This window comes from Notothenia rossii (genome assembly GCF_949606895.1).
Source record: "Notothenia rossii genome assembly, chromosome: 9".
Classification (NCBI taxonomy): Eukaryota; Metazoa; Chordata; class Actinopteri; order Perciformes; family Nototheniidae; genus Notothenia; species Notothenia rossii.
In genome coordinates this window covers 70,861,706-70,887,767 of record NC_136907.1, presented here as the reverse complement: position 1 = coordinate 70,887,767, position 26,062 = coordinate 70,861,706, and the positions used below count along the sequence as shown (strand labels likewise).

Here is a 26,062-nt window from a genome sequence, read left to right as displayed (position 1 = left end):
CTTTCTGCAAGGCAATAGGGCGATATGCCAAACTAATGACACTTTGATGTTTTTAAAAAGGAAACAATATATGGTAGACTTACATATGGAAAAGAACAACTGTAAAACAATCTGCATGCTTTAAAATATGAATATGAAAGCCTAGTGAGGTAATTCTCACAGTACAATCTTAAAACTTTAGCCAGAAGTTTCTAAGAATCTGTGTTTGCACAGTATCTGAGGTACTGAGAAAGCAAGATTGTACAGGAGCAATTTTTCTTTTATTTACAAGAATTCATTTCTCCGTCAACATCTTAGTGGGGAAGCGTTAGAAAATATGCTCAATCAAATGTGCTTTTGCAAGTATTAGTTTCGCAGTTAAAAGTTGTTTCAACAAAGTGTCCAGGTTTTTTTTCTTCTTTATATTATTATTTCACACAGTCTCGGGCTAATTGTAGGTGAGACTCGAGGAGCAATAAAACCCAACTGTACAGACTGGTGGTAATGTTGCTAGGTTCAGGACATCTGCTATATATTTATATAAAACACTACTGCATCAAACCTATATTGAAAGCATTGTGTACATCGTGTTAGGTCTATACTCAAAAGGCCGCTAGTCTTCAATTTGTCCAGTCCTCAGTAATCAGACAAGTGTTCCAACATGGGACAGCATGTGTTCAGTTTCCGTGGTTAGCCTTCTGGCATGTCATTTTCAATGAATGTAAGGTCTCAAGCTGACTGAAGCAGCATTATCCACCTCAAGGTACATCACAATGCACTCGGCAGTGAGCACACAGCCGTATTGTTGAAGTTCAAACCCAGAATGTTCCTCATTATGTTGTGTTTTATGTGATGGTTAAGCACACATTAAGACAGGATCTGCCAAATCCAGGATATGGAGGAAACATAGGGGATGCGTCTGGGTACTGATTTTCCATTGGTTACGGTTCATTAAATGACAACGTTTTCCTGCTTCGGTCTTTATCCAGGCCCCGTTTGATGAAGGCTGTTTCTCATGGAAATCAAGGAGTAGAGCGAGCAGTCTGAACCCGCGTTGGGTTTAAAGCTCCAGAGATGATCATAAAAATCTGTTTGTAATACCCAAGCAGTTTTATTGTTAATTCCTTTAGAAATCTAATTATATAAACAGGATTCTGGATGTTAAATGATAGAAATCAGTGATGCATGGCTATATTTTCAACATGGTGATGTTCCAAATCTTTCTGATAAGACAAATGTCAAAAAATACAAATCATTCTGGATTCAAATACCAATTCAGGTTGTGAAAAGCGGGTGTTTTTAAAAATTTACCGTTTCAGTGGTCTCAGTGGGGGTTTCAGGCTGATTTCCATCCACTGTTGAGTAGTCATACTCACCCGTGTAGTATTCTCCACCAACATTTGTCTGAATTCAAGCAAAACAGCACACAGGGAAAGCATTACATACATGAGATGGATAACATGAATGTCACGTCATACGAAAGAGCTTTTGTGTACAAAGCCTATTTTGTGTACACGACTTGAATATCCTCTATACATGTGGGGTGCAAAGTGTTATGACAGTCATGGTAAGGGAGAGAATGAAAGATTATGAGAGATAAGAGGTTGACAAGAAGGTTCGACAACAAGTGAGTGTGTTTGTTATTCATGACAACAGCCATGATAACTGTATCAGTGTTTTAGTGTTACCTCAGCCTTGACTTCCGCAGTTGGGGCAGGGTCAGTGGTAACCGCTCCTTCAGTGTAGTCATAGAACTCACCATAATCATAGTTAGTGTACTGTAAGGAAAAAGGAATAAATGGCAATTGATTGATTAGTGCAATCATGTAAATAAGAAGGCACAATGTCTTCGAGACATGTTGCACATTATTGACATGGCATGTAAGATTAAATGATTGAAATATGTTTTGTCAGCATGCTATTTAAGAAATAACATGTTCAAATGTAATACAAGAAATGTCACATCCATATTAGAAAACTGTTGCATATGGATGACAGAGGCAATTCTTGCTTATTTTTTCACCCGAACCCCAGAGCTTTGTTTGACCCGGTTGAAACATTCATGACCATAACCAAGCAAACAGCAATTAAGATTTGTGTTTGCTTCGACAGGATGTTAGACGGTTAATGTGATGCCAGTGAAAACGTATATCCCTCTAACCCCTTGAATCTAAATGCCAAGAATGCCCCTGGGTTTCATTAATGGGCCTTTAAAACAGAAACCCTTAACGGTCCTGACTCATCGCATGCTGCTTAATTATGGGTATCTTGGATAGTACAGTAACAGGGGGTAAAACCACTTTCAATCCAGTCTCTGTAAAAACAACATGTGTTAAAAAATATTTCTTTTAAGATTTCCAAAGAAGAAACCTCACTTTCTGGGAAGACGAGGACTGTTGCGTGTGAACAGAGATCATGTTAACTTTCCACTATGCTGTGCTGGAAAGCATCTTGATTTGCCATGAAGGTATGGCACACTTACAATCCAGTTAGGAATTGAAAACATGGGAAAAGAAACAATGAAATTTGTAGGAAAGAAAGAAAAACATTTCCATCAAACTATCTATGAGAATAAGAATCAGATGTGCACACTGAATTAACTTAATTCTGAATGATCTCAATACAAACTGATGCCTTCAGGCGGAATTTACTAAACATGTAAAAGGAAAAATGCAAAAAGCTTTCTTTCGTCCCGAAGTGTCCATAACACTTTTTTTTTTAAAAGAAAACTGGCGTATCCTTGGATTTAGTTCGATGTTTTATGTTGTTTTTTTTTCAGATTTTCTCCATATCTTTATGTTTGTATATACCCCGTCATGAGGCATGTGCAATATTTATATATCGTTTCTATTGCTGTCTTTATTGAACCACTGTTCTGTCGTGTATTGGAGCTATTTTCAGCACTTTTGCCAAATCTAAATTTCACCTAGAAAGCATTATAATGTTTATCCTACCTTATTATTACATATTTACATTTGATAATCAACTCAAACTCAAGTCCCTAACTTATAATACACTTATTTACTTACTTATTTTTCCAGCTAATTCTAGTCTTTTTGCTAAGCTAGGCTAATCAAATCCTAGCCAAAGCTTTATATTAGCCATACAGATATAAATGGCATGAAACTTGTAATCACACACTCCAAAATGTCAAACTATTACTTTAAGCGTACGTACTTTATAAGTATTGATAGTTATTTATTGGCACACTGCCTACAACCGAAATGGGGAAGTAGATTAAGTTAACAGACCAGCCCCTGAAATGCATTGCTCTATCAGCACAGGAATAAATATGAGTCCCTGGACGGCTGCTGAGCTCATACAAATAATACAAGATGCACGGCCTGCTGCAATGTTGGCATGGCCTCCGTTCAGTGGCCCGGAGAGAGAGAGGGAGGTCACACAAGAGAGGAGCTTTGGTCAGAACAACTAGACTGAGACCAGAGAAGGAGAGGGACAGGGGGAAAAGATAGAAAGGGATGGAGAACGGAAGAATGATTTATAGTGTTGAAGTGTTTGGCTGAGTTGAAGACCTTCACCGCAGCTTGGATGAAAGGCGTAAATAAATACTGAAGCTGGCCCGTAAAAAAAAAAGCTCCCCCTTCCTCCTCTTGCATCTATCCCTCTTCCTCTTTTAACCCAGCTGCGGACATGCGGCTGACGACAGCAAAGGCGGCGTGCCTCAGCCTCAGGTCAAGGAGCATCTTCAGAGGTCAAAGCTATGCTCTGAGCTTTTGTAGAATTGTAGAGGTTCAGCTTTTCAGTTGTGGATGAAATCAATTCTTTAATATACTGAGTTGGAATGTAGGAAAAACATTCCTGTTATAACTGATTTACAATGTCCCTGAAACCAAACGGCTCCCTGCTGTCTATTTACAATTGACAAGCTACTTGTCTTGGAGCTGAAGAATAACTTGATGATGAAGCAATATTTTCCAGGACACGGTACCCGCTGTACAGCCAACATTTTCGAATAGAGAAGCAGCTTCTGATTTTTTTTTTCTCAAACCAAAAGATCTAACGTCTACTTTTCCAGGTAGTGGGAGTCTAGCTGGGGAAGGAAAAGCTTAAATTTCCCTGGAAGTCTGGGCAGAGCCTGCAGAACTCGTTAGTGATATAAATCACGGGGCCACTCCAAAGTGGGCTCAGACTTCGTGGCAGGGAAAAGGGAAAAGTTTCCAGTGTGAGCTCATCAGTTATTTGGTGAAATACTGAAGGAAAATGTCAGCCGACAAAAAGGTTTCAACTGTCAAAATAACAGAAGTGTAAAATGTAGAAAGACAAATGACGCCCCGACACAAAGAACTGTCTGTATTCAAATAAGGAGAGTTGGCTGAAGAGGCAACAAGTGATGTTTTCCGAGCCAGAGGTTATACATTTTAATTTTAAAAGATGAGGAAAACTCAACAATGTATTTTGATTTGTCAGCATTTTCCACAGGTAAAACACAGACTAAAGAAGGAGACATATTAGAGTTGAAATAGAAACAAGTCTGTCTCTGTCAAAGTACTTCTGCCTGGAGGAATGTTTGTAAAATGTTTTAAGGTCATATAATTAACTGGAGAATGTTTGTGCTTGTTGTGTAATTCTGGCAGACTGAACATTCACTGGATTTAACCACAGAAAATGTTATCTACTAGTAGTCACAGATAATTGTTTAGGTAGCAGGAGTGTTCAAGCAAAAATGTCTGAACGTGGGGGAGGGGAAACTTGATGGGTATCTCAAATGACCCGTACAGTCCTACCATAACTCTTCTCTCTGTTCCTCGAATCATTTCTAACTTTTCTCAACCCCCAAACAATCCCCAATGGCTTTTTAAAATCAAACTGAATAAAAAGAATGTATCTAATATTCCAAAAAGAAGAGATTTGGTTTCCCCCATTTTCCTGCCATGACTTCACAGCCAAGTTGGAAGGCCTCTTTTCAAATTCCTGCTATCATTCTTAGTAAATCTCAAACTGCGGCTCCTTTATTTCCACCCTCTGTGTTTCCCTCCCTCCCTTCCCCTCCTTTCTCCCAACTCTCTTTTCCTTCTTCCCTCCCTCCGGACAGCTTTGCCTCCCATCCAATCTCCACTCCTAAATCCATCTCGCCCTCCTGCAGACACTGACCTCTTCGTCGGGTTGCTGGGCCTGGGGGGTGTCGTGGTGGTTGGGGGTTTCACAGTCAGGGCTGTAGTGTTCACAGTAGTCATGGGCTGCTCTGGGGTCTGCCACTATCAGCAGCTGCTGGATGTCACCCTGGAGGAGAAGAAGAAGAAGAAGAAGAAAGCAACATGTCAGCCAGAACTCCTGTCAACAGATTTCACAGACTATAGAGTTCTAAATGGGTTAGTATTTCCTGTGTTAATTCCCATGTCAGCATTCTTTGATCTCTAGTGTTTTTAACATAAAACTACGATGGGGTTCTGTTATGGCCATCAATTTTATTTTTTTTCCAACTTAGTTTCCAGTGTAGTTTGGCAAATGGCTCCAAATACTACAAAACAGAGGAGCCTGAGCCACTGTTTCTGTTGAGGAGTAGCCAGTCCCAGTCACACATAAAAGCTGTAGACAATACAGAAAAATACCTCATTGCAATTGGGAACACAATTGTGCACTTTAGTGTAATCAAGTCATCCAAAGTTGATCCAGAGTCCAAAAGTGATTGGACTCACACTTCTGAGTGTAATCTAAGGTTTCTACAAATGGTCATTTTTACAGTTCTCTGTGATGCAATTGAGCACTCTACTCACATTTTAACATACACAAAATAAACTGGTATGTTCTTACACAGTATTATTTGTTTTTACAATTCAACTTGCATGTCCTGCCCATCCAAGCCATGGAAGCGGTCCAGCTGCCGCAAATCAGCTTAAATAGAAATTAACATTGTTTCCTTCCATAATTGCAAATAGAAACCAAATGGTACTATGGACCTATTCCTCCTCGCTTGACTGCCAAAGCTTTGCACCATGTGGTGATGATAAAACGTGATAATGGAAACACTAAGGCAGATTGTGTAGAGTACAAGAGGCAGTAGTCTCTTGACTATTCATTACATGTAACATTATGGAATAAATTAAGGCTTCAGGGGAGACTTTCCAAAAGGACCATTGTTCAGACCCCCACTCAGCCGTCAGTGTCAGCCAGTCCCCTTACACAGCAGATAAATAACCAAGGTCTGTACTTATCTGAGGCCGTCTGTTTTTCATGATCTTTTGGAAAAGGAAATTAGATCCTTGCTCACAACCCTTCCATCAGCCAAATACTTTTTTTCCATGATCGTCTACTATGGAATTTCTAAACCTGGACTTTCTATGGATCTGATGTGAGAAATGTTATCTATACCCATCAACCCTATGGGTAACTCAGGTGAAATAAAAAAAACTCCACCTGGTGTAAGTAACAACATGAAGAAAGAAATAAGCAAGAGAACCTAAGTGTAGTTTTAAAGAGAAAGAAGGCACTGTTAGAGTGGCCCCTAAAGAGGAAGCACATACTGTACATTAAATGACAGGAGGCGACATCTGTAAAAGCATGGATCCCTGGAACACATTAACCCCAGCCCGGTGTCCCCATCATACATTTCAACAGGTTATTGAACAACCCAAATAACAACCAGAAAGTTCAATTTTACACAATGATTAACGCATGTCTACTCAGTTCACCTTCTTTAATTACCTGTTACCCGTTTAGCAACACTTGGTTATCCCCCACTTGTTTTTTTAACCATACCATGAGAAAAACCATACATATGTTTTGTATGCATGTCCCAATATAACCTGTATATCCATTACCATCCCCCAGTCTGTGTGAGTTATTAGGGGTGGAGATGTCTACAGGGCCTTGGGAGTCATTTATAACTCACATTTCATTAAAAAAGAGAAAATAAAAACTATTAAAATGTCAGGTTTACAGTTCTCCAGATTCATTGCAAAAAGTAAAGTTTTAAATTGTAAAAATGTAGAATAATTAAAACAAGTAAATACGTTCTGTTCATTTCCTGATCACCCACAACCACCTTCAATAAAATAACAATGAGCAGCAGTCCTCAATCAAACATGTGGAACCAATGGTTCGTCAGTTTGATTCCCAGACTTCAGGATTAATGCCCATCTGTGGCCAATGGATTAAACTGAGGTTGCCCGGGGCAGATTCCAGGTGTGAATGTGGAGCAGGGCGTTTCTGCAAAGGAGAGATTTAGTGCTTATTGAAGTTTAGTGCTTATTGAACTAAAGCTCAGTGAAAAAACAGGGGGGAAAAACCGTGCCCACAAGAGTTCACCCTGTACATTGTTTAACCTCCTGCTACATCTATAACTACAATGACAAATAAGAAGGTCTCCAATTAATCTCCAACACTCATTCAGCCACTGCATGTTCCTCAAATTTAACATCAATGGATCAAGAGTCAAAGCCAGAAACGTTTTAAAAAGACAAATTGCATTTGGCGAGATCTTTATCTGTCTTCCCCAGTCTTCATATGTGAGGCGCTTGTAACTTTATATATTTAGTGGGAAAGTAAAAGTTACACAGACTAAACTGCATTTACTACGGCAAAAAAAACAAATATGTGGATCTGGCAAAAAACAACAGGACTTGTAAAGAGACCACACACACTTTGGCCCATTCATAAGATCAGTGAGTGAGTGATTCATTCCCCCTCTCTACTTTTACCCTCTGTGTCTCCTTCGTCTTCATCTTGGTACTTTTGTTGATGTTACTGTCTGGATTCACTTGCACATCTCTCTGGCGTCTGCTGAGATTCCCCCCTCAGAATGTCAGGAATGATCTAAAGCAATGCATTGGCTCTGCTCAGAGCTGGCACACTCACAATGGGATTAATCACCCATCTAGGCTACACTACAATCGACCAATTAATGGGTCTGCCTATAATGTGCACGTGGGTGTAAATACAACGCCCCTAAACACATGTTAACCTTCACTGTAACAACAACCATTCAACGGAGGGTTGACATAAGTAAGTACATAAAAGAAAAAATGATGAGACTGACTGATCAAAGAGACAAGACTTGAATCATCACTAAACCCTTCCCTGTGTGTGCAACCAGCAGACTATGTTTGGGTTTATTTGTGTTGAAAACAAACGCACCACTGTTTCTTCCTCAAGCTTTTCACATCGGATTTTGAGCTACGAAATGTAAAACAGCAAACAGACACCGCTCTGGGCTTGGTGACCTTGGCTGTGAAGAGTACACCCCCACTGGAGAAGTCACTTGAGGAAAACAACTGGCTGATGGATATCTCCTTAATAGTGGGCAGTATTAAAGCCCTCAGCAGACCATGCAATTTGGCCTTGGCATTGTATTCTTAAAAGAACGACAAATATGAGACTCCGAATGCCACTCAGAGGTGTGTGTGGATTGTGATCACAGAAGTTGTAGACATCTGATTGTGAGCACACATTACCTCATCCCTGAGCATAAAGCACATGGCTGACCTCAAACAGAGAAACACCACTTTGATTAGATGCAGATAGCTCAGACTGATGACAGGAGGCACATGGTTTTCCCATCTACATTTTGTTGGACTAATATGAAGGCACAAACAAAGAAGTAGTTTGTTTTTGTCTCCACACAATTGATACCAGACCTGATTGAGAAATGTTTTTAACTTTAGGGTGTCACTTTCTAGACCTAAATGCATAGTCCAGCTCCCTCCCCCAGCCACCACCAAAATCTAAAGATATGTTGCCCTGGATTGAGCCTTACAGGCAGATCGTTTTCTCAAATTGCAATACAATGCGGCTACTTTGGCTGCGGTAGGCAAGACCAGAAAACCATACATGCGCATACTTTAACCATCGTTTCTACACATGTTCTTTCAGCCATGTATGACTCAACTCTGTGACGAAGTGCTCCCTGGAAGGCTTATAAAATGCAGCAACCGTAAATCTGTGGGGACAAATCTGCAGTTCCCTGAAGAAATTCCCATACTGTATCTGTGCTTGTACCAAAAAAACACACACATCCAAATCAGAAAAAATCTGTGGACATAGAATTGATTACAATAAGTAGATACATTCACAAATCTTCAAAATGAATAAAAGTAATATGCAACTGTATAATTGTCTCTTCTATTGTATATAGCGGTACATTATATTATATCTTCGACTTTTGAATTGTTCCAACAATAAACCTTACAGGCATTGAAAGACACCATCTTGAGCTCTGGGAAATTAAACTAGGACCTTCATCTGAGATTTTATAGATAAAAACCATAATTCAGAAAGTGCTTATTAATCGCTAAACAAAAGGTAATCCCACTTTCCTTCTCCATATTACTACATAATGAGAGGTAGTTTCCTCGAAATCCTTCAAAACAACATGTAAGTACGTAATTAGCTGGTTGAACTGTGGCTGTCTGTGGCCAGGTGCAGCAGGTCCCTGCCTACAGGGAGCAGCTGGGGGTTATTAATGCACCAGGAACACACATTTGGAAATATGCCCAAAGCATCTGCAGGATGACCTTATAAAACACAAATGCCTAGAGGCACAATCTGTGAAAAAAGGGTGCAATGATCCCAAAGTTTACACGTGATTATTTATTACTTTACAGACTATTTAAAAAGACAGCATCCTTACATGGCACCAGAATTTGATCTGGCTTTAAAGATGTGTCGACATGAACAGGGTATATGCAGGAATCCTGAAGTCAAATGTAATTCCTTTTAAGACCTTTTTTAAGACCCTTCCCATACATTTTAATAGGGATGTCCCCATCACCTTTTTTTGCTCTCGATCCGATTCCGATCATTTGATTTTGACAATTTGCCGATACCGATCTTTCCCGATCCGATCTTTATGCAATGCATTAAGAGAGAGAGAAAAAAAAAAAAAAAAGCATTCAAGTTGTCCCTTAAGGTTATTTTTTTAATTTAAATTGGATATTCTATCCAACATGGATATAGCTTCTTTTTTTCACAGCAGCATTGGATCAGCTCAGTTGTGCAGCATTGGATCAAAACAAAATAAAGCTTATCAGTACTTGTTAGCTTACTGCTACAATTAGACACTGCGCCCTGCCCACTCTGTTGCCAGATTTGAGAGAAATAACCAGGTCTATGAAAACAAGCCCCAAAGAAGCAACACATACATGATGTTCTGTAATTTGAAACCAAAACTAAGGCCTCAGGATGACTTTAAGACTTGAACATGGTCATTTTTGTTTTGTAATATTGAATATAAAAAATAAAAAAGGTATTTAAAAAAAAAAAAAAAATCCCGATCCCCGATTTTTTTCTCCCGATTCCGATCTTTTGAAAATCACGTGATCAGCTCCGATCCCCGATCACGTGATCGGATCGGGACATTTCTATATTTTAAGACCTCATCGCCACTTTGAGTTCTAACCGGTTACCTTGGCGACACACTTTACCTCACATTGACTATATACAGTATTGATTGTCCTTCCTCCTTATCTTCCAACCAATTGGACGCAAACTTGCATTTCCCCATAACGATGTTGTTTAACAACCGGCGTAAACGGACCTTCGTGCGCTATCAGTCAGTGAGCGTGCGATGTCCTGTTCAGATGACGTCAAATCCAACGGGATGCCATAAATAAACTACACAGAATCATACTACACACCTACGCAATGATTACATTCAGGCAGACTGTAGAATACAACCTCTTTGGACAATTTATATACTTATTGAAAACAAGCTACAAAATGTAATACCTTGGAAAATGCCGTTTAATACTTTTTAATAGCCTTCATTTTCGCTAAATTGATTTATCAACTTTTAATACTTTTTAAGACCCCGCGGACACCCTGATGAATGAAGGAAGAAAATGAATGTCCTTACCACTGCAACTTGAGCTGATAAGATGACTTAAGGTGTATATTTACATCCTTTTTTATAAAAGTAATGTCCCACCTCAGGATGATCAACAGACTTTGCTGTAAAAACCTTAAACTCTATCAAATCACTGTAACCCGCTGTCACACTGAACCATCAGCCTCCAGATGTGGCTGGATTCGAAGCCAAGCGAAATGCAGCTGCCCAAATCAACAGGCTATTGCTTAAATGTCTTTTTCTTGCAGTATCTTTGGTAGCCATCTTTTTTTTCCTGTATTTTCTTACTTTTATCATCAAAATACCTCCTTTTCAAAATGATGGGAAGGGAGCACACATTTCTGTAAGAAAAAATAAACAGATGGAATTTCAAAACAGCACAAGGGGAACAATTAGGCAGGAAGCAGAAAGAGGAAAACAATCCCGATTCCTCACAGTGTTTACGAAATGAAGCCTTTGTGGTCAGCACAAGGATAACGTTTCTTTTACAGCACCGGAGGCATACAAATGTCTTGCACCCTTCGAATATTAAAATATTTCTTCTGCCAATAGCTCACAAAACGGTTGAACTATTTGTCTGTCTGCCCTTTCTTTACTTCTTTCTCTCTCAGTCTCCTTTACCTGGCTGTTCTCTTTTCCATCAGCCAAAGCATTTAAGAAGCACCTTGAGTGCATTACCTCTTGGCTGTTCTGGGACCCCTGAGAGGGGGTTAAGGGACAAGGAGGTCAGATACAGGTTCACTTTGACAAATATACTTTCAATCTTCCGTTTCTTCGTATAAATGCTTGTTGAAAATATCAAAATCTGAGTCTGAATTATTCTTCGGAGATAAATATTGGTTAAAAAATGGGATTCTTCCTTAACATCTACTGTAGGATCTTAACTCTGGCCGTTTCTCAATCTCGAGTAAACCTGCTGCAGAGCCACTATTTCAAGTATACTACGCCATCGAGTGGCGCAGAAGGACTGTTTAAATGCCCTGCATTCGGCGCCACTCGATGGCGTAGTATACTTGAAAAAGTGGCTCTGCAGCAGGTATACTCGACATTGAGAAACGGCCAATGTCTTATTTACTGTCCTGGCCTCTTTAATATGCATTATGAAATGTACCTGTCCTTTTTTTTTATTTGTATCTTTATATTTTCCCTATACTGTCCTACAGTAGTCCTCACCTGTGCTATGTTAAACAAAGATAAAAGTATCAAAACTAATTAACAGCAACACTCACACATCTATGAAGTAATTACTATATTCCTATAACACTCTACGAAAAACATTTTGTTACTGGAGGGAGAAAAATTGACTGAGGCAGACTGTTTCTCTTTCTGCCAACTCAACCATAAACAATGATTCACTTTCAGGCTGAGCCCATCAGAGCCTTGTTAGATTCCTCTGCCAAAGACTGTCCTGCTTGAGGGACAGTATTTTGGAACAATCTACTACGCAGTAATGACAGACACATAAACAAACTATCTTCGCCTCCTCACAGACACAGACTCCTTTATATGCACATCTGAAATAACAAAGAGAAAGCACACACTCTGTCATACGGGCAAAAACTACAATCCCACCCTATCCCTTAAAGTCTGAGGAATGGATTTGCATAAAAATGAGGAATGATTGAAATATCGTGTGGCTTTTATTTAAAAGAAAAAAAGCAGTAGAAAGGGGAAAAAGGCATTTGGAGGTCTGGTCATTGAGCGTATCTTTTAAACAGCTGTGCAATCGGAGCCAATTCTAAGCACACTCGCACACTGATCATATTTTCCCCCAGCCTTTGCTCTCCCCTGTGCTTCCAACTTTGACACCTGCTTATGCAATCTACTGCAGTAAGGTAGCCATGTGCTCACAGCAGTTTTAGTGAGAAAGCTCAAAGCAAACCTCAGTAATTAAAGTGCAGAATGGCTCCAAAGATGGGAAGCTTGGTATACTGAACAGCCACAATTCTTAATCTATTCTGTCAATGCATTCTCTAAATCATGAATTATAAAAAGGATTGGACAAAGAAAAACTGTAGAAAATGTTTGCCTTTTGTTGTTGGATCCATTTTCTAAGGTAAATGTAGGTATAGGTCATGAAATACTAATGTTTATAAATAGTAATTTATATATAACATGAATGGGTTTGAGATGGTCAGGGTTAGGGAAGGGTATTATGTAAGATATCGACTTCCATCTTTGCCTTACGCATAATGCACATCAGAGGACCATCATATAGGATGTATCCTCTGGGCATCACTATAGCCACAGAAAATATAATGGTTAGTTTAAAATATGTCATAGGAAGGTCGGGGATTAACTACATAATTGGGACCTATCCTGGGACTATATAAGTGATACCCTTTTTTTAAATGTCTTTGAAATTACGGACAATAGGTTCATTGTTCCTTTTACTGACAGATATATAAGAAGATCAATAGCACATGTTAAACATAAATACATTATATACAAGACCTTGGAAGAACTGGACTCAGTCACCTGATTGCGGGGATGTTTAAAATGTTTTTCCATTGTATTTATCTACAGTAGATATTGCAGCCACCATGATCCAAGTTTCCATAGCCTCCAAGGTTTACTGATTGTAGAATACAACAGCTGAAGAATGAATGCCAAAGTATAATCCGATAGGCAACAGGTCGGACCCAAACACATGGCTTACATCTACCATACATATTGTACCGTTTTTTATCTAATGAAATGAATAGAAAGTACCTTTATGGCAAGTATGATTTATTTGCAATTAGCAATCCAGTGTGTCTTTAAGAAGCCAGTTTAAAACAAATCAAAGGTTATCAAACCTGAAGTGGAAATAATTACAGTTTGTGATTGCTGAATGTATTGCTAGGCTGTTTCAACAATGCCTTTGTGTGATACACCAATATAAACCACCTTGGATCATGCTAAAAAACCTTGGAACAAAGGAAAACTGCTTTTTATTCCCCCAGGTTTGAAAAAAAGTGAACAAAAGAAATTACTCTGCACTTCAAGAACCATTAGCGTAATATATGTTCTAACAAAGACCACTCACAAGAGCTAAATGGTTGACCCTAAATCAGCATTTAAAATAGAAAAAGCTAAGTGCTTAGCTACTTTAACTCTCTCAATTACTTTAATTACATTTCCAACCCCAATCACTGTGGCTTTCACACTTATGTTATTTACTGTTGGTAATGTTATAAAATGAATTCACTATGGTTGTGCCTTTTGTACTTTGTAAATTGTGTTGACGTGTCTATATGTTTCACTTCTATTTCTTGCAATGTGATCTTCTTGCCAAAAACCTATCACTGAAGAAGGGTGGGTTGACATTTTCATGAAGCTCCCGGTGGAACTTCATCTCTGACCTGGAGGCAAACATTGTGCAGGCTGTTCTACTTAGCAAGCATTCCACATGCACACATCAAAGAGAGGCTATTGTTTTCGGAAATAGAATTGAGCTAACAGTATCCACTCAGCTCATAGCTACCTGTGCTAAACCTGGCAGCTAGGACCTCCATTTCATAGTTGCCACCTCGGTTATTGTACATTGATTCACAGTTATTGAGGTTATAATATAAAATCATCTCTAAAAATGGTGGCAAAATTCCCGAATCTCCAATAACACAATGTCCAATATTTAACACAAGTCTATTAGACCTCAGTTTTCCTTTTAATATATCTATACTCAAACAAATCCAAACCAATGTTGAGAGCAAGAAAAAGCACTTCGAACAACATTTTCCACAGATTCTACCCATACTGGCAGAGTATAAATGCCAGTATTGTTGTTCTGGCCAATGAAATGTACCATTCACTTTATGCACAAGTAAATGAAAGACAAATATATGTCTGGTTTTTAAGTGCTTGGACTAAAGAGGACAATAAAATAGTCTATTTTCTCAATGGTAAATGAGATTCATTGAGTGTCGGATTCAGAATATGCTTTCCATTACATCCATTCATTCATGCTTGACCACAATGGAGAAATCACTGGCATAGTAGGTAGGGTTTCCCTGAAAACACAATCAATTCAGTTTACTGTCAAAATCTGCATTACATTAGGGAAAAACTCTTCTGTGGAGATGATGGAGACATCTTGATATCAGATATCAGGATCAGAGGTGAATTTAGTTGTATCTTTCCCAGAAAACAAGTCCTATTGTAGTCAAATTAACTATTGAAGATTATAATAACTATAATGTGACCATGGCATTGAAATCATGTGCCTTAACAGACTCTAGTAGTTTGAGAAGCCAGCGAGCACTCTCATATCTGGGCATTATTTTATTTAGCTGGAGCTAAAAGTTGCCTAGCTTGGGTTAGCATGAAGACTGCACTGGTTTAGCGCTTTGTAATAATTAAAAAAATATCCCTACCACCACATTTCAAATATGACGTGGCATCTACAATCTGAACAGAAACGTACATTTTAAAGTGATACGTTATGTAAATGTCTTGCTCTGTAACTTCTAGTCTTTGGCTCCAACTTAATAATAACAGCACAAAAATGAAAGTGTCATCCTTCTTCTTAAGTAACTCTTGACCAAAAGCAAATAAAAACACATCAAATAATGTTAAACCACTCCTTTGAACCAATTAACACCCTAATCACAACACAGCTAGCTTAATCAAGGTGGATAGCGATTCAAAATGGCTGCCTTACTTCAAAGACTTCCTCATCCAGGATTCTGGTTCCAAAGACAGTAATGCCTTCTGTGTTGATGACGGCCTTGTCGCTTCTGCCGAGGGGCCTGGTCAGCTTCTTCTTACAGTCCACAATGATGGTGACACTCTTCTTCTCCACGCTGATGGCTACGCGATGCCATCTGTGCAGCAGGGGAGCAAAGTGGGGGGTTAGCAATATAAACACAACGCTCTGGCACTTCCTGTCCTTTCAAGAAAACTGCTACAGTCTATGTTAGGAAGAAAAGTGGCATTTTGATAAATTGTTCTTAATGAGAGTTCAAAGATAAGATCATCACAATATACACAACTACATCCTGCAGCTGATTAGCTTAGCCTAGCCTAATGTTGAGACTGGAAGCAGCTAAAAATATTGCGCCTCTAAAGTTAAAGAATTCAGATTTGTTTGTCTTGTTTAACAATAAAACAGTTGTTAATCAAAAAAGCAGTTACAGAAAATAACCTTTAGTAACCTCCAGTACTATTTGAATGACTATAAAAGGATATCTACCAACTGCTTCAATAGTGAACTCATGGTTGCTGGTAGCCTGTTGTTTTTTGCAGAGATAAGCAAGTAAGTGTAATTTGCTAAATGTAGGAATCCTCTTTTTTAAATGTCCTTTGGTTCCACACTTTTAAGTATGTAGGAAAATAAATACATTTGATGTATGTCTCATGTCGAAGAGAATAAGGAAAAGTGTGAGCAAACCCAAAGAATTTAAAAGTCACACCAATATCTCAGATGTCATTGTTTTTTAATGTGTTAGTTCACAAGACAGCTTTGGAAATACTACTGAAGGCTACATATTGTATATAGAAGTTATTATTCTGATGTTTTATTATTCATAAAATCTATAGAAGACAAACAGCGCTGCATGGGATCATGTCTGCTAGCAATGATTGATCGCAACTTCTAAAAATGATTTGTTTTAGAGTCATTGGGCAGCCATGCAATTTATGAGGATCCTGCCCATTACTGCATATCAGTATACAACCACTGCAACTAATCTGGAAAACAAAAGACTGTGAGCAATTTATTTGCCATTACTGTCTGACTTGTTCCATATGGCTTTAATGACTGAACAAACATAAGATGATAATAAATCTTCAGAGCTGTTAAGCAAGCTAGGAGAGTTAATGATGCTCTGAGTGATTGAGAAAATCTGTGGAGCATATTGGTTTTGTTTAGCATTAAATTATTTCTTTAAATGTGTATAAAGTGCTCAAGTTGGGCATCTAAAAGGTGCTGTTTAGCTCTTGAGCCAATCAAACAATCTTCACAGAGGTATTGAGATTTACATTTACCCTGAAAATGCAAGCAAAGATCCAGGGGGACGCACAAATCTACAACCCGCATCCGACCCAACATGTTCAAGCCCTCTTAAAAGAGCAACCAGTCACTTACTTCCCGTCAGCCAGGTTGATGGAGCGGAACAGTGGGTACTCCTCTGGGGCAGGCTTGCCATTCTGGTCCTCGTAGAGGAAGACTGGCGCACGGCCCACCTCCACGCCCAGCTGCTGGATGCCTTGCTGGTTGTACACCGACAGCAAGAAGGACTGGAGGCCAGCCTTGGGCTTGATGGTAAACAGGATGGAGAAATCTTCTGGGAAAACTCCTCCTGAAGGTTAAACAATCAGCAGGCATTTAGTTTGGTATGTAAGTAAAATATATTTAATTACAAAATCTGGGTAACTGCACATTTTTGTCAGAGGGTTTTACAGCATTGCTCGGCTTCAGATTCATACAACTACACATATGGAAACATCCCAGTATAACCACAGCATTCTTAATCAAATCTAAATAAATAGCTCTTGGAACTTAGCTCAGGACTGTTTACTCCATTTCAGAGGATGTTGCGGAGAAGGTTTACTGACTGCCTACCTACTTACTAGCTCTAAGAAATAGTTTGACATTAAGGGCTAAAGGCACATTCTTGTTGAGATACAATAAGAAGACATTTACACTCTATTACAGTGTACCGTGAAGATTAAGCTTTAAGGAATATAATGCAGTCTCCATTTCACCTTATTTCCATTCATTTACTAATCTATCCTTCTCTGATGTCGGTACAAGGGCAATTGTATTGTAATGACTGAATTGAATAATGGCAAGTCTATTAGTGTTCTCTCCTCACATTAAACCCAAATGTCTAGACAACTGAACCTGGAGCAGTGTTTATTAAGGAAGTTAAACGAGTCCCTGGCATCCCCTGAAAGGACTTAATGTTGGTGATGTAGCCACAATAATTTTACAAGGGCAGTTAACACTCAAACAAATGTCATATTTTTGAATCCATAATAGCTGGGTTCAATGACAAAATAACTAATCCTAATCAAATGAAAGTCCAATTATTCTGACTGAGGACATTTTCACACCTCCAACGCTGCACCTCTCAAGCTTAATTATAGTTTTTGAAATTCTGTTACTGAGTGTTGGTGTGCGGGCAGTTTTTTCCAAAAATCATAGAAATAAAGTTATAATACCTCACACTGTTTGGTTTTTATTCTATGACACCAAGCCACACTGAAAAAACATACTGCATACACTGGAAACAATTTTTTCTCAACAGCAATACACTAATAAAATAATATTCTATATACTTTTTTTGCTGAGTAAGTGAGCAGTTTGGGACTCCTCCTATACCTTGGCCCAGTAATAAAAAACAGGCCTCTGGTGACCTTTACCTTTTACATTATAAAACATTGTATTGTATGTTTAAAAGCAGCATATTTCATATTTCAGCTTAAAAAAGGCATCTGGCAAGTTTGGAAATCGACAAATGCATCTGTCACCGGCTCATTCGTTTTTTAAAGTCATTAGTAATGACAGAGGTGTTATCCCCTGCAGTTCATTATAACATTTTCAGATTAGCTAATGAGAAGCAATGAGTGTAAGAAAGTAGCACACCAAATGGTTACACAGTTTCATAGCTTTTGTGTTTCTCCGATTGGACTCCTTCCAAATAAAATAAATATGGCTTTATTTCACACAAAAACAGCCGAGCAGCAGACTTTGAGTCCCTTGGCATGAAATCCCTGCAAGATTGCAATACATTATCCAAACAAAGCATACTGCAGTCTGCCAGCAATCAAACTTGAGGACAGATAGTTTATTGACAGGATCAGTCCACAAGACATCAAAAGAAATATTCCTCTCATTGATTTGATGTAATAAATTGTGGGTTTTCCCAAAATATCAAACAACAAAAATCTGGTGTCTACTTGAATCATATGTTTACATGACATACACCATATGCTGAGTGATTATCATCCCTATGGGTATTCAACATCTTCTAGATAATAATTTCTGAAAGCCTGTAGTGCCATTTAGAAAACAGGTGTTAGTCGTTATGGGTTTCATTGCAGTCAGTCACTCCCTGATTTGTTGCAATTTAATGTGGAATTGTAATATCTTTAAGATGTTTCTATTTTGTCATTAAGTGGTTCATGACAGTAAACATAAGCATTTGTTTAATTTTAATCCATTTGTTTGTGTGGGCATAACATTTCTAGCTTCAGGGATGGCAAAATCTGTCATTATCCGTTATTCTGTCCAGCACTTCCACTTCGAGACAGAAACATCTCAACAATTCGACATTTCTATAATTCATAATATTCCCATCAGTTGTACTGTATTTAGTTTTGTTCATTGCTAATAGGCGAAGGATAGCATGCTAAAATGCTAAACTAAGATGGTGAACATTATACCTGCTTAACATTAGCATCTTCATCTTGAGCATATTAGCATGCAGACATGAGCATTTAGCTTAGAGCACTGCTGTGCAAAAGTAAAGCATTGGAAAGGAACGATCATGGCTGCAGACTTAGTAAAGTTGCATTGTTCTTTTTAAAATGATATTGTGCAAGTGTTGCAGTGTAAACGTTGCTTTTGTAAGGTTTTATGCAAAAGTATACCCAACTATCAAAGAAATTGGTTCAAATGCTCTGTTTCAGATGAACAGATTGGGAAAAGCTGCCTAGTTCAGCTTCAGAGTAAAGGCCTGTGATCCGTAGGAGGTTAGGAGGGAGGTTACCTGGGAAGAGCTGTTTGGTTGGAGCACTGATCTGAGCCTGTTTTCCCACTCTGTAAGCAACGTCTGGTTTGGATCCTCTCCGGGCCGTGCAGAAGCCTGGTGTTTTCCGTACTCCTTCAGGAGAGCTCTGGAAGTCTAGAGCCTTCAGGACATCTACTGGTTCAGCTGAGGAGAGAAATAATAAAAAATGTTAACATTACCCACAGATACTTGGACAGCAAGCATTTCATAACATTTGAAGAGAAATAAGCTATTTTGGGAATGCATCTGTTCAAAGGGCTAGCTTAGGTTTCCCTATTTGAGTGGGTCACTCGTAACTTTAGTCCTACCTGAAAAAAAGTTTGTATGTATTAATAGATAGGTTTTTGTGAAAATGCAAGACAAAAAGAAGATTGCTGATGGTGCATTAATGTGCATCTGCATAAATTGGTAAGTGACTTTCCTAATCATAAATAGGCTTGAACATTTGATAAGTAAATTCTCAGTCTGCTGGAAACAGACACATTACATCATATGTGCAAAAGAAAGAACAATAATATGACTACTAAAGGAACCTTAGCTGCGTCATGCAACAACAATATAACTTGAACTCATTAATTGAATACACATATACTATAATGCATGAGTGTACATGTCGTAAAAGCTGCATGTACTTTTACAGTGCACTGTAAGCATATTTCAGCAGTTAACAGAAAACCTAATGGGTCCTGGCATTTTGATGATAAGTCAACATTTACACCAATTACCCCCCTTGCTTCTTGGCCAAACTGTCAGTAAGACCAATTGTTCATTTATGAGCTACCTTGTCAGAGGACCAGTAAAAATGTTGGTAACCATTCAGTAAACATAAGCGGCCCCCTCCTCAGCTCCACTATTACCCCCACAGCCAAAATGCACAGCATCTATGGGATAATAAAACTCATGGCTGCTGATCACAGGGTCTTTCTGGATAAGGAGAACGCAGAGGGGGGCAGCTTTACAAGCTTCTTAAAACTACTAAACTCTTTTCTATCAATGGACCTGGTGCTCAGTGTCTGACTGCTGTTCTTTGCAGTAATAAACACTATTTGTTATTCACTCTATCTTCAGTAATTGTCTAACACTTAACACTCTCACTCTGTAATGTTTTGTTGATCTCTTAAACTCCTATCTCTCCCATTCCCCATGGCACAGTTACAATGTGATAATTGGGAATTAACAAAACCTTATACGTTAGGTTGTAAGGCTAGTGTAAACAGGGGTGTTGACGTACAGCTAAACTATATTTATGATTTAACACATCTGCCTAAAGAAATGCAGAAAGACGAGTTTGTTAATTAATTGTATAAAAAAGGATATTCTTGTTTTTATATTCCTCAATTTGATAGTGATGATCCTGCATTAAGTTACTACCTGTCTATATTTGGCATAGTTAATTAAAGTTAAGCATTCATTATAAAATACACATACACAAACAATATTGCAACATTGCCATGGGTCTCCATGCAAATATTGGAAGTAATATGTTTATTAACAACCAACAAAAAGTAGTTTTTTATTTCCATATTCTGAAAGTGGTGTTGAAAGACATCACTTAAATGTTGGTTTTTTGTTGATGATCTGACCAATATTAATACTCAGGGGGACATTTAACAGCTAAAAAAAACTAGACTGTGACAGACAAGTATCTCTTTAATGTTTGCTAAAATTAGCTTACAGTAGCCATTAGTAGGCCTTGTTCAGAAGAGACCAAGTAAGGCTTTTGCAGCAAAAGTGAAATGAGAAAGGGTGTGAAAGGTAACAGTCTCGCTTTAATTTAGCAGTCGTGAATGAATGTGATGATTTACAACTTCATATCAATGTTGGTGAGGGGTCGCTTAATTAAAGTTGGTGTTATAATAATAATATGCTGGCATTGTCTAAAAAAAAAAAAGATCAAACCCTTTCTGACCATAGCTCTTGGAACATTTGCTGCCTTGTAATTTAATGAGACTAACCACATGCAATACCATCTCTGTGCTGTTGTATGGTTACTATATACTGACATTTAAACAAAGACTAGATTACACATCAATACTGAAGAATGTATTGTTCCGATTACAATTTTGATTAAACTGGCAGCAAACTAATGTAGAGGTCCAAAGTAGAGAATAGCATAACCAACTGTTACATTTCCACTCCAAACCAAACTTAGTGTAACCCAAGTATTAAATGATATGTGTGGAACTGCAGAAACCACAGCAGTAAAAACCAGCATGTTAATAATGTGTCTTATCAGTGAGTCAAGAGGCAGGATGTGTCCTCTTCAAAATCCCCAGCAATTAGAAACAACGTCTGAATGGTCAGCTTACATTCTCAGTGGGAAGATAAGGCCTTTAAAGAACGGCAGATAACAGGCTCAATGTTAAGTCTCCCGTCCTTGAGAAAATCTGAGATGCATGTGTTTGATACTGGCTTAAAGGCATTGTGGGAAAATAATTTAAAGGGATCAGAAAGAAAACGTTCTTGAAATTCCCAATGCAGGAAATCTCCTCAATACTCCCTAATGAAGTTTGGTCAAGTCAAGAGCCCAAAAAAAGCATACACTGGTGGAGAGAAAGGATCATAATGTCAAGGAATAGTGTTATAGCCCTTTTCTCCCCATCAATTGAAGAACCATATGTTATATTTTCACGTAAAATGTCGACCCTAAGCTGTTAGTGCTTTTTCCATCCTTCTCCTTCAGTGCCAGCCACTATACATTTCAACATCAATCTAAATTGAAAGTCAAAGGCATGTAATTATAATAGTATACGCCTGTTTACGTTTTCTATTTGTGTAAGTCATGTGGCACGTGAAGCCAGGAAGTGCTGATTATGCAGTTCCTTTTCACTTTCAGTGACCAGGAGGGGGTCTGATGGGTGGAGCTTTAAGTCCACATGCTGAATCCATTATGTTACTGGCACCACTCCCTATACCCCCCCCAACTAAAACATACATGAGACTAAACGGAGAAGGCCCCATCCCTGTAGCTACTTCTCCTGTGACCAGAAAAATAATAGCTTGAGTGATGAATCAAACTCGCCTGATTCCAGCATATGCTCAGAGATGTGTCTCGAGTTTTATCATATTTGGAGTTATGCAGATCTGCTCTTAAAAGTAATAGGGACTGGAGTATGCTGATATGGGTCCAGATTACACAATTCATGAATTTAAAATGTGAAGAGTATAAGCATCAAGCAAGCAGAACTGTTGGGTGTTTTCTCTTCTCTTTTAACCAACTTTATGAACTGGGAGAGAGGTGGATTTACAAAGGCTTTAGGATTGACATTGTCATAATAAGCAATTTAACAGACACAGGGTTTGTTTTGTTCTTAAGACTCTACCAGACTGACTTTGGATTTCAACACACACAGAATAAAGTACAAATGTGGGGTACCAAACGCCAAGTATAAAACCTCACACCGAATGCCTCATAAAAATGAAAATACTCTGTGGCTCTTCTGAATATTGTCCCAAGTACAGAGCTACTGGTTCTTGAAAAAAAAGAGAAAGAAAGCTTGGACTAAAGGTCTCTTTGTGAGTTCCAGAATGCCTCTCTCTGCATTACTGCATACCTCAAGGCCTCATATATTCCAGATGTGCTGAATTGGCCAGGAACCCCCCCACACCCGCACCCCCGACTCTTCAGCCCCACTCTTCCACAACCATCTCTTCACAGAAGCCCTGAAAAACCGTTAATATCTCAAAACCATTAGAGAACCCAAATGAATAAGCATGGTTCTTAAACTCTCTTGTGTCTCGTAGGAGCCAGCATTCTATACCCTCAACGCATCCTTGAAAAGAAAGATTCCCCTTCTTCTTCCACACTTAAAAAGGAATAACCGATATTCTAATGATAAGGAGGAAAAACCACAAGAGAGAGAGGACAGTTGTCTCGTGCTCAAGGTACCAAAGCAGCTTCAAACTGGCCACAGTCTGAAATGTAATCGTCAGTCTCTGATTTTTAATGACACATCTTCCTGCCTGCTGTCGGGGACTTGTGATATACTATCTGCCATGTTAACAAGCTACTAACATGACAAAGAAGTGTGATTTCCCCTGAGGCAGTAAAGCATGTAGTGACAGGAGGGAACTGTTAAAATCATTAAAGCAATTGCACCAGAAAACTTGAACACATTTAAATACCATTTTCAGCTATATAGTCAAAATGTCAAGGCCCCTGAATCTCATAACTCAACAGAGCCATACAGTTTCTGACTTAATGTCTCTGCGGTCGTGCGCAGACATCATGGGATGCCTTTTCAGGCTTTTTTGTGACACTGGCTTCTACTGAAAGTTGGCAGAAAAAGGCAGCAATTAAAGTACATTGGAAAGTCTGTAAATGTTTGCTAGCAAGTCATGCAATTATGGTTAGTCTAAGTATCAGTCAGAGTGAAGGGAGATGGGCGATGGGCAATGGGCAATGCATGCCAATGTGGTATTTGCTTTTTTTCTTATATTTTCATTTTTGGGGCGTTCTATCAAATTTGCCCTATGCCGAATGATTTCATTAAGTATCATAGGTATTCTAAAGATGTCCTTTTTATATGACTTAATACATGTCAGTGTCATTGCTATGATAAAGGAAGGCATTATTTGTGAAAGGTTGCGTCATCTGATGTCAAAACCACAAATATTAAAAAGCCACATGCATCCAAAAAGTCACACAACTTTGACACACAACAGTGTATTACAGTTAAATCCACAGTACAGTATGGATGTCTCTCAGACGTCACAAACAAAGAAAAAACATAAAAGAAGAAGTTAATGTGACCAACATATGTGTTTTTAAAGCAAAGACAATACTCCAGTTTTTTTTTCTTTTTTCCACCGACGCCCCTTTTTGGACTTAGTGGGAGCCCAGATAATGTGGAAAGATGGTGATCCTTCAGGAGAGAATATGAATTTCACTCCCAGAATTCCACAGTGTCGTGCCCAGTCTCTTGTATAATTTTTTTGAATATTTATCACAAAACCTACATCTATAAAGTTACACTGTGCCACAGCAAACTCTATTGACAGCAAAATAACATAAAAACATATTTCAATTTTAAGCCTTTTGTGAATTTGATTGAATTGTTAAGCTCTTACTTTGCTGATATGTTGTAGATAGCTTAATGCACTAAATGTGGACCTGTGTAAAAGTCAAGTGTCAAACCTCAAGGGGTTCCAATAATACTGCTTTTTTTTCTGTGATCACATTATCTTCAATAATTATTCAGCATAATTGAAAAATAAGTGGTCATAAGACCCATCTTGCACACTTTTTACACAGACCACAAGACTGTGTGTCAAGATGAAAAAAACTATGAGCCTCTCCCCACTGACCACACCTGGATGGCAGACTTTGCTACTTCAACACTCAGAGGGAAGGAGCAGCATCTCTTCTGTTTGTGCCAAGAATAAACCTTAAGTTGCAAACAATCACAACGTTACCCTTAACACATTGCAACTACTGTATGTAGCACATATAGTAAAAGTTGAAGGTACGTTTTTGAGGTGGTAACTTCAAAGTCATCAACAAGCTTACAGACACAACTGTGGTGACCCCTTTAAAAGTTACTGGATAATCTGATGCAGGTGCAGTCATATACTGTATAGGCTCAGTTTGGTGTCACTTAGAAATAAACTTTAAAAAAACAAGTAAATGCAGGCATCATGCCTTGAATAAAAATAAAAAAACACAAATAAGAAAGTGTGATCAGTTTTGTATGATACAGTGGGCAGGCAGGTCTACTGAGCATCTGAAAGGTGTATAAACAGAGTAATGGTGACTTTACAGACCATCGATTGGCAGTGTAGGCTACTTAATTAAAGTTGATGGCTGGTCGCTGCTTAACCCACTGTCACCTATGGGCTGTCCGCCAGCCTATAGGAGGCTCTTAAATCTCGGGATGCCCTGGTGTTGGCACAGTGACCGTGACGTGGGGTAACATGCAGCTTCTTACCTGCTCTGACACCGGCAGCTTGCAGAAGGAAAGTTAACGTGACCGCAGCGATTAGCGTTGAATCCCATAGCCATTTTTTCGTTTTCCACCTGGTGGTGCACATATGCATCTCCATGATTAGCGCCCGCGGCCGTACAGAAAAAGGGCGACTTTTGACAAAACTCGGTCCCTTCCACAATCCACAAGTGTAGTGTGCTTATACTAGAGCGCCATGTGTGAAAGTAAAAAAATCACAGCCAGACGGGGCCCTTAAGATCCGCTCCCCCTTAAGTCCAGATCTCAGACTGATGGTGAAGGGCTTTCATGAAAAAAGCGCAAGGCACTCGGTTCCCTGAGCTGCACACCGTCAGGAGGCTGGACAAAAGCCGCAACGCTGAACCTGAACCGACAGCGAGATACTGACACTGGAAAATCCTCCGTTCATCAAATCACCAGTCAGGAAAGTTGTCTAGGGATCCGCCCCCTGAGCAACAGCATCAAGCGGAGCATCTGCACATCCCACTGCAAACTAATTACAGGACACAGTGAGGTCTCCCAAATCCTACAAGATATCTTTTACAAACTTTTACTAAGATTTCAAGCTAAATATGACAACAAAGCAATTTACCAGCTTCAACTTTCTGTTAAAACAATAAGCT

General features: G+C 38.8%; 1 protein-coding gene across 1 annotated transcript in view; it reads right to left on the bottom strand.

Moving 5' to 3' along the window:
* LOC307020631 (collagen alpha-1(XI) chain-like) overlaps positions 1-25,823 on the bottom strand; it is an 82,746-nt gene extending 56,923 nt beyond the window's left edge. Inside the window, exons 1-7 of the mRNA XM_079652139.1 lie at positions 25,425-25,823; positions 19,477-19,641; positions 16,848-17,061; positions 15,423-15,585; positions 5,092-5,220; positions 1,668-1,757; positions 1,291-1,383 (exon numbers count right to left, since the gene is read on the bottom strand). Coding sequence (XP_079508265.1) covers positions 1,291-1,383; positions 1,668-1,757; positions 5,092-5,220; positions 15,423-15,585; positions 16,848-17,061; positions 19,477-19,641; positions 25,425-25,539 — 969 coding nt within the window. The 5' untranslated portion in view covers positions 25,540-25,823. The remainder of the gene's footprint in view (positions 1-1,290; positions 1,384-1,667; positions 1,758-5,091; positions 5,221-15,422; positions 15,586-16,847; positions 17,062-19,476; positions 19,642-25,424) is intronic.
* Between the last annotated feature and the right edge of the window lie 239 nt (positions 25,824-26,062).